Source organism: Lampetra fluviatilis, chromosome 11 (assembly GCF_964198595.1).
Source record: "Lampetra fluviatilis chromosome 11, kcLamFluv1.1, whole genome shotgun sequence".
Lineage (NCBI taxonomy): Eukaryota > Metazoa > Chordata > Hyperoartia > Petromyzontiformes > Petromyzontidae > Lampetra > Lampetra fluviatilis.
The window spans coordinates 14,890,439-14,900,019 of NC_136285.1; the positions used below are offsets into that span (position 1 = coordinate 14,890,439).

The window sequence follows — 9,581 nt, forward strand, 5'->3', positions numbered from 1 at the left end:
CCTCACGTTGGCTCCTTGCAGCAACAATCAGGAATTGTGTTCGACAGAGCCGTCCTCCTGTGACACGCCGGGTCACCTCGGAGCGCATTGCATCTCGCATCTCATATCAACACGCTCCACAGGACCCCCAGTGGCAGCTGTCCCTGTGTGGCACAAGTTGACTGCACCTGGGCTGGGAAAGGGCATTAGTTTGCCAGTCGAGGACAATGATGATTGCTGCTGCGTGCAATCCCGATTGAGTAATCGTGAGCAAAGAAAGCGGGAAAAAAGCGGAAAAAATGCAAAAAAATCCGCCTTGGGATTGTGCCGCATTATGGGTTAAGAGAGCGTTCAGGTTAGAGACGTCATTATGGGTGCGAAAGCGTGCGGGTCAGAGACGTCATCATATCGACTGTTGGCGGCTACCGTGTGCGTAGGTGCTTCAAGGTCTGGACTACCTGCACACCAAGTGCAAGATCATCCACACAGACATCAAGCCCGAGAACATCCTGCTGTGCGTGGACGACGCCTACGTGCGGCGTCTGGCGGCCGAGGCCACGCAGTGGCAGCAGCAGGGGGGGCCGCCCCCTTCCGGCTCCGCCGTGTCGACCGCACCGCAGCTCAGGGGGGTGCGCATCGCACCGCATCGCACCGCATCGCACTGCATCGCTCCGCATCGCTCCGCATCGCTCCGCATCGCACTGCATCGCACCGCATCGCGTCGTGCCGCCACCCGAGCGTGCAATGTGGTGCCACCTTTACCGCGGTACCTCTGTCGTCAGTAGAGGTACCGCGGTGTTGTCAACAACCCTATTACCATTGTGAGCTTGGTAGCACCACCACACGGCCACCACACCATCAGGACACTCAACACATTACCACCACCACCGCATCACCTCATTACCACCACCACCACCACCACACTACCTCATAACCACCATCAACTACACTATACCACTCTGCCACGACACCCAGCAGCACCACCACCACACTAACATCACACCACCACCAACCCAACACATTACCATGTCAAAACCACTCAACCACACGCGACACCTTGTGCGGCGGTGTTCAACCCCCCTGCCGCGACGGGCACGCGCGCGACCCCCCGGTGCACCGCGCTCTAACGCTGACGCCCGCCCCGGCCCCGCAGAGCGACGGGAAGCTGTCGCGTAACAAGAAGAAGAAGCTGAAGAAGAAGCAGAAGCGGCAGGCGGTGCTGCTGGAGCAGCGGATGCAGGACATCGAGGTGATGGAGCGCGAGGTGAGGGCGGCAGCCTGTGCATGGGTACGGCCTCCACTGGAGGGATCTGCAGAGAGCCACTCTAGAGGGTATACTTGGCCTATTTTTCCACGCTGTCCAGGCATCTTGGAAGAGGTGGCAGTACCCACACACCGTCTTACCCCTCCGCACACGACCCGTCGACTTAACCGCCGTGCACCCATTCTTACTGCTGGGCAGCCAGAGGGCGGGGGGGTGGGCGGGGTTGAGACGGGACGCGCGACCGGTGTGCCGACTGACCGCTGTGTCGCGGGCCTCCCGTCCGCAGGCGCAGGAGGTCAAGGGCGACTCGCCCAGCGAGGCCGTCGCCTCGCAGGAGTTGCCGCAGGAGCCGCCCTCCCTCGCCGCCGCCGCCCTGCGTGCGCAGAGGGACGAGCCGGAGGAGATGGAGCAGGAGGAGGGGGACAAGGCGGCCGCCGGCGGGGGGCGGCGGGCGGGGGAGGAGGAGGGTGACGAGCAGAGGAAGGAGGAGGCGGTGGTGACGTCTCTGGGATGCCCCCCGGACGCCGAGCGAGGGGCCGCGCGTGGCGACGCGTCGGCCACGGCCAGGGCCGCGGCCGCGGCCACGGACGACAAGGAGGAGGTCGCCGATGGGGCGCCGGCACGGGACGAGGTTGTGGCCACGGCGGCCGATTTGCCCGGAGGTGAGGCGCGGGCCGTCCTCGACGTTGAGCCTCCCCCAGAGACGACCCACAATGCTTTGCTGCTGCTGCACGATGCTGTAGGGACACAGGCGGGCGAGTGTCCCCACGATGCCGTGCAGCTGCAGGCGACGCTGCTGGAGCTGGATGACATGGCGGACGAGGCCGAGGAATGTAAGCGGCTTGCGACTGCCGTGTGGTGGCTTCTCCTCCGCTTCCGCCTCCATCCTCCCCTCCCCCACTCCTCCTTAACGTCGTCGCTCCCTCCCGTGCCTTGGTCCACCTCCCTCCTTTGCGTGTAGCTAATGGTTGTCGTGGCTCTGCGTGTCGTGAGTTGCTCCAGAATTCCGTTGTGACAGCATCACCCCAATACACCACGATCCCGACCACCGTATCCCATTTCTGTCCCGGATCAACTGCAGGGTCACACTCAGCGTCGTCAAGATCCTGCTTGGACTCGCCCCTGCCTACCTCTCTGGCCTGCCCTCTCATTGGTCCCCCACTATGTACTCTTTACATACAAGCACAGTGTGATTCTAATATAATCAAAGTGTGATTCTAATCCCGCACCTCCAATTCACGCGGTTGACTACGTCCTGTTAAAAAGAAGTTCAACATACATATACTTTGCCATCCGCATCTTAAACGAGGGTGTCCACCTCATCAGATGCTGCAGCAGAAGCAGAATCCATGGAAATTTGTGGCAAAATCCCTGTTGCATCCGATTGGCTGGTGGAGTGATGATGTCATCCTTAGCAACGGTTGCCACGCTGTCTGCAAACTTCGATTTTCCTGCCACACATTTTAGCATCGAACGCAAAAATCGCTTACCCCGCTCAGGTTCACGAAACGTCTTTGTGCTCCAGCCCCAGGTGGCTCACGATCCAACGCCTACACGGCTGGGAATCTAAATAACGACCGCACGCCAGCGACAGTTCACCACCGGGTCTGCCAGGTGGTTGTGCTTTCCAGCAACGCTCCTTCGCGGGCCACAATGCCAAATGCGATTGGACCAGAGACATCGGAGCTCTCCCCTTCAATCATATTTTGGCTACGTCACCATCTGGCCAAATCTGTCGTTCGGACCCCTCCACTACCCGACACGGTGAAGCTAATGACTTTGTCACCGTTGTCCACACGCGTTTGGCTATGCGGCAATGGTTATTGTTTCAGCGCACTCGCGTCTTCGGCACAAGATTCAGGAAGTCAGGATCGCCACGATACCTGACCTGGCTTCTTAAATAGGTGTTATGTCCTCACCGGATCAACCAATCAATTATCTAGGCATTATATCTGAAATATTCATTTAACTACTCAGGAATATACTAGTACGTAGCGGAATTATCGTCAATGCACGAACTGCAGCTTCAACGAAGTGACGGAAACTTACTTGCCAATGATAGGATTCCATCAGCGCGCAATTAATTCGCGACCCTCGGCTCGATCTAAAAGCTTCTTCCTCCCTCCCCGCGCCACCGTCTGGGCCCTGTCTCCGCAGTCGGCGAGGCGGCGGGAGCCGGGGAGGGCGCCAACGACGTCGCGGAGGACCGCCCGCTGTGCAACGGTCGCGCCCACAGCCCCTCCCAGCTCTCCCCGCGGGGGTCGGGGTCGGGGCTCTCGTCCCCCGCCTCCGAGGGGGGGGGCCGTCCGACGGCGGCCGAGGTCCCCGCCGACGCGGGGCCCACGGAGGGCGGCGGCGACGGCCGGGGAGACGAGGGGACCGCGGGGAGGCGAGGGCCTGGGGTGGGGGGGGAGCAGCAGCGGCAGGAGGAGCGCGGCGAGCGGAGCCGCGTGATGTTGCCACCCGGAGCGGGAGACGCTTCCCAACGTGAGCGCTCGCTCGCGTGCCTCGCGCGGCGTGGGCTTAGCTGCACGCACACCGATTGACGGAGCTTTCCAACGAAGGTTGCGAGCGTACGTTTAGAGCTGGGTTTTGCTGGACGTCGTGAGAACTCGAGCTACCAGGGTCGGGTCTCGTTTGCCAGCGTGACCCGCGACGTGAGTCTGCTGGCAGGGGGCGGCGAGCGCCGCTGCCGTTGCGTACCGTGGCAAAATTTGGACCCTGACGCCAGCACACAACGGCACGCTCTTGCCAATGACGCCACGGGATCTTAAACGTCCACGGTGAAGGTTATTACGCCGCAGTAATAACCAGGGCGGCCGCTGGATCCGAACCGTGAACCTCTACCGCTGGGCCACCGCGTCGCCGTGAAAGCATTCGCTCGCGTTGTCCGTAACGAGGGGTCAGGGCAACTCCCTTACGGGTGTCAAGTCGTGCTGCTGCTGCTCGCGACTGGCCCTGTCGCAAACCGGACCACGTTCGTGACGGGGGTTGACAAAACCTGGTGGCAATAGCGAGCACTGAAAGGGTCTCGTCCAAGACGATGTCGACCAATGCGTGTTGAACGGTCCGTGCCAATGGCGGAGATGATAGAAAAGGGACGACAGTGAGACGATCTTGATGTGAAGCTTTTCGTGACTGCAGGAATCCATACTCTTTGGTTCTTTCGGTAAGTCACGTGGGTATAAAATAAAATGAATCACGACGTTTCGGGCGCAACACAAGCAAATGAATAAGAATGAATAGTAGGGTGGATTGTTAATTGCTGGTGCTGTATTTGCTTTGTGTGTGTGTGTGCGCGCGTGTGTAAGGTGTAATGTGTGCGTGTGTCTAACGTGCGTGTTTGTGTAACGTGTTTAGATGTCTGTGCGTATAACATGTGTGTAACATGCGCGCGTGTCATGTCCGTGGGTACGTGCGTGCAGTGCCGCCGTCCTCGGCCGACCTCGTGGTGAATCTGCTGGACCCCGGCAATGCCGAGAATCTCACCATCAAGATCGCCGACCTCGGCAACGCTTGCTGGGTGGTGAGCGGCCACATCTTTAATCACCGCACCACCACCGCGTCTCGCCTCCCGCGTTCATCCCCGCTGGTGTGGCCGTGTGGGGTGCTTGGGGTCAGGGAGCCGTGGGTTACTCTGCTCGTGATAGTTGCCGCTGGCGATGGGTTGGCGTCGGTGGTGGCCGGCAATCCGGTGCCACGAGCACTGTGGTTTGGCGAGTGAGATTGTGCGAAGGTATGATGACCCACCCTCCTGAATCAAGAGTCTTGAGACTCGCTGGGCTAAACATGCGTCATGAATACAATCATGCTTACCGATCGTGATGGTGGGCATAACGGTGCAATAATCGTGATTGTGATGTCGGGCCCAATGGTGCGATGTGTCCCTGCAGCACAAACACTTCACGGAGGACATACAGACGCGGCAGTACCGCGCGCCGGAGGTGCTGATTGGAGCCGGCTACGGCGTCGCCGCCGACATCTGGAGCACGGCGTGCATGGTGAGAGAGCGACTCTCGCCCCGTCATCTCCGCAGCATCGCCCCCATCACCTCTGCAGCAGCATCACCCCGTCACAGCCACTCCCATTGTAACAACCTCACAGCCTGACACCCAAGATGTCACCCCCCCCCATAGTCGTAATGCACAAGCCTCACTCCCTTGGCGCTCACCCTTGCAGTCTAATACCCAAGGGCTCGCCTTTCTGCCTCACCCCACTCCTAGAACCTAACCCTCTCACAGCCTCACCCTCACGGCCTGTATGTTTGTATGTAGGACTTCTTCCGCACCGTACGTAGCCAACCGTGATAATGACCCTCGCTGCCATCGGCTCATTCCCACGGACTCACCCCCACACTTAACCACCGTGGCCAAGTCCCCACCCTGGCCGTACAGCTTTACACTCGTGTGCACGTTGGCTGTGCTTGAAGAAGGTGTGGGGGCGAGACGCGTCGGACCGGTTGGTTGCCTGCGCGACGGTGTGTAATGCGCGCCGTGGTTTGTCCCTTGGTTGTTTGCCGTGCAGGCGTTTGAGCTGGCAACGGGCGACTACTTGTTTGAGCCGCACTCGGGGGAGGACTACTGCCGAGACGAGGGTGGGTCCAGAGCCTCGCACGCATCCAACGCGGCCGCGCTCGCCCGCTCGCTTACTCGCTCGCCCGCTCGCTTACTCGCTCGCCCGCTCACCCGCTCGCTTGCCCGCACGCTTGCTCGCCCGCTCGCTTGCTTGGTCGCTTACACTCGCACTCGCTCGCTTGGCAGAGCCTCGTGGTGAGTATCCGTGATGCTGCCGATGAATGAGGGCGCCACGGTGAGATGTTAACTACCTCTCCTGGTATACAGGAGGTCGTGGATTCGATCCCGACACTGACACCTGCTGTATATTTTGAGTTTGCGCGTTCTCCGTGTGGTCAAGTGGATTTTTCTCCAGGTCCTCCGGTTTTAAACTCCGCATTTAGAAACATGCGTTTATGGTATTTGGCTGCTAGAAATGTCGACGTGATGAGTCACTTCGTTGAACTATCATTTGTGACCAGGTCGCTTCTGAAAACCAACTATACAGCTCGGTGGGCCTTATCTGGTAAAATACAAAATAGTTTAAATAGTTTGAATGATGGAAGCGGGCTGTGGCACATTCTTGTTTTTTTTCGCCGGCGAGGGAGACTGCCGCTTCTGCCGTGCCATCTCACGCGACCGGCGTTTGCATCCGCGGCGCCGGCGACGAAGTGCCTCGTTGAGGGGACTCTGCCGGCGTCGTCGTCCCAGGGTGCCCTGCGCCGAGCGGCGGGATTGCACGGCGGCGCTTCCAGAGCCGGCGCCGCAGCGGCGACTTCAAGAACCGAACGCCGCCCGCTGGCGCTGGAACGGCGCTCGCCAAGCGCGGGGGGCAGGCGCTCTATCGCCGCGCGTGCCGTGCCCCCCCCCCTCCCCCCAGGGTGCCTCGACGTAACAGGGAGGGGGCGAATTTGTATTCCTTTCCTAGACCACATCGCCCTGATCACAGAGCTGATGGGGAGGCTTCCCAGGAAGTACGCGCTCTCGGGGAAATACTCGAAGGAATTCTTCACCAAACAAGGTGCGGAGTGTGGCCACGGCGGTGACGATGCTGATTGCAGTGACGATGATGTTTGTTACGTGAAGAGGTGGAGGAGTTGCACTGACATGTAAACGTGCGGACGATGACAAATAGCCAACTTGAAGTGTGTGACGAGGCGATGGGTGGGCAGTGGAGTCGTGGTAGAAGTGTTCTCGAACGAGGAGGAGAAAAGTAAAAAAACTAATGAGAGGTGGCCGGGTGGCTCGGAGGTCAGAGGGCCGAGCTGGCACCGCGGGGATCCTGGGAGCTGCCGTCTGAATTCCAGCTCAGAGAATATAACGATATCAGTTTGACGGTCACATCATGGAATTGATCATCAAATCCGGTTCAATTTTAGTAACGGGTCGATTGGCAGACGCGAACTTTAAAACGGCATGGAGGTTGGTCAAGCAGCAGCAGCCATCATAATAAGGCACCAACAGCAGGGCTTGTCTTATGCACACACACGTGTACACACACGTGTACACACACACGTGTACACACACACACACGTGTACACACACACACGTGTACACACACACACACGTGTACACACACACACGTGGACACACGCGTACACGCATGCAACGGGCTGGACTTGTTAGAATTTTTATTTTATCATTTCTTTGCTTATGATTATCGATAGCGCCACAACTGACATTAATGATCTTCATCGCAAATGACCGTGCAACGAGCGTGAAAACATTGTCGAGCACTGTCTACGCCGCCCCCCCCCCCCCCACAGGCGATCTGCGCCACATCACCAAGCTGAAGCCGTGGGGGCTCTTTGATGTCCTCGTGGAGAAGTACGAGTGGCCGCTGGAGCAGGCCGCCATGTTCACAGACTTCCTGCTGCCCATGCTGGAGGTGTTGCCCGAGAAGAGAGCCTCGGCCACACAGTGCCTCAAGCACGCGTGGCTCGGCTGCTAGCACCACCGGCTCGCCCGCCCGCCCGGACCGACAAAAGTTTGTCGGCCTCGCCGCTACTTCCCGCGTGATCTTACTAGCCGGTCGGTCAGTCGAGTAACGTAAAGCCGATGGGCGCAGTGTTTCCGCGCAAGCCGACCGGCACGCGGGGCCTCGCGCTGAACTGCTGCGCGCCCCTTACCCTGCTGTGGGGCGGTACCAGGCGCCGTCACAACGCGCGCTCCCTCGCCCGCTTCTCATAGCTGTGCTATGTCCCGCACGCCTGCTTAGGGTCCTGCCGACCACTGCGTTAGCGCCCCAAACCTCGAGCATCAGTGACCCCCCCCCTCCCCGCCCCCTGTGGGGGAGCCGGCTGATGTGTTGACGGGAGCCTCCAGGGGTGGCCCCTCCTCCCCCACCCTGGCCTGCGGTAGCAACATCGGCAGTGGAGATGAATAAGCAATACCTGAGCCGCCCGGAATCAAACGCGTTTTGAAGGCAGCGTCGGCCCCCGTCGTGGTTCGACAGGAGCGCCCTGTGGCGCCCGTTCGCTTGAGCTTGGTGTGGGTTGGTCGGCTGCCTCCCGCCTGCGCCTTCCGTTATTCTCACCGTGCACATTTCTTCTCTTTTTGTAATAATTCCGAGTGCCGTTTTTTTGTTGTGAATCTAAAGTGCAGCCACCTTTAGAGCATGCTGCAGTTCAGGACTTACGAAATAAAGTTTGTTATCTAGTAACTGATGCTCCTGTGTTCATCTGCAAACCGACTTCCTGGCCACTGTGCGATGTGGGTTGTGACGTCGAGTTGCGGCTTAAATTGGTCGCGTTATGGGCAACAGATCATGGCTTCCCACATCTGGGGTGCCCATATCTACAACCGCAAGCTCCGAGGTGGTCAGCTCGAGATTCCTCAGGTCCATGCGAGTCATCCCCCACCCCAGGTTTATGAAAGTCTTGTTATGTTGTCCCTAAAAATGATGGAATATCCAAATTAAGTCTTGTTTAATGGCCCCGCACTCATTCTCCACTTGTGGCATGGGCAAAGGGTGGGGGCTGGCAGAGGAATAGGCAGGGCCTACATCAGAAACCACAGCCACTGTGGAGGTCGGGCCTAGTCACTTAGGGCTTTGTAAAACTCGGTGGGGAAGAGACGGAGCTTGTGTCCTGGTTGAGCCTCGCATCAATGTGGTAGCTTTATGGTTGAGTGCACCAGTGAAGTTTGCACTTCTTTCCCTGACCGCTCTCTACTCTGCAGTGCAACACCGGGTGTGCCCCTCGCCAAGAGCCTTTGCCCCACGTGTCCCGGACGCGAGAGCGTTTCGTCGTCGTGTTATCTGCCACACGTCTGTCCAGGAACTCTGCGCCACTCGGTCTCACAACGGTTACTGTTCGCTGTTGCATGACGGTAAAATACTGATACTTGAATACCTGCATGGGGCATACTTGAACGCTGTACACAGGGCATGAGAGCCACTCTCTTGCATGGGTTTGTTCTGAGACAATAAATTGCAAGAGTCGAGGCTTTCAAAAATAACTTTTATTGGTGTGGTATGAGTTGCATTTTAAAATCCACAACCAACTGTACTTATCCTAGTGTGATCCCTATCAGGAAGTTATAATACAGTTGTAATAAAAAACTACATTTTTACAGGCTACATTGATGCAAACATACAATATTTACAAAGATGTATAGATATAGTTTCCTTTTGAAAAGTTAAAAAGCTCAAATACAAACATTAACCAAACACAACTTGACTGTTCGCCGCACATCTTCCCATTGGGAGGGCGCCGCCCGGCTCCCGGCTCCCAGGTGGACGATGTAAAAAACGCTACGAATGGAAACATTTTCTCGCGCGACGT

General features: G+C 58.1%; 1 protein-coding gene across 3 annotated transcripts in view; it reads left to right on the forward strand.

Annotated features, from left to right (window-relative positions):
• The window catches only part of LOC144934877 (SRSF protein kinase 3-like), a 28,735-nt gene extending 20,277 nt beyond the window's left edge, over positions 1-8,458 (forward strand). For 2 of the 3 annotated variants that reach the window (XM_078861131.1, XM_078861129.1), the window contains 9 exons: positions 417-608; positions 1,133-1,243; positions 1,530-2,076; positions 3,401-3,730; positions 4,669-4,769; positions 5,137-5,244; positions 5,768-5,837; positions 6,725-6,817; positions 7,563-8,458. In XM_078861131.1, the coding sequence (XP_078717257.1) occupies positions 417-608; positions 1,133-1,243; positions 1,530-2,076; positions 3,401-3,730; positions 4,669-4,769; positions 5,137-5,244; positions 5,768-5,837; positions 6,725-6,817; positions 7,563-7,747 (1,737 nt within the window). In that variant the 3' untranslated portion in view covers positions 7,748-8,458. The remainder of the gene's footprint in view (positions 1-416; positions 609-1,132; positions 1,244-1,529; positions 2,077-3,400; positions 3,731-4,668; positions 4,770-5,136; positions 5,245-5,767; positions 5,838-6,724; positions 6,818-7,562) is intronic. The other variant, XM_078861130.1, reaches the window with a different exon arrangement.
• The last annotated feature ends 1,123 nt before the right edge of the window (positions 8,459-9,581 follow it).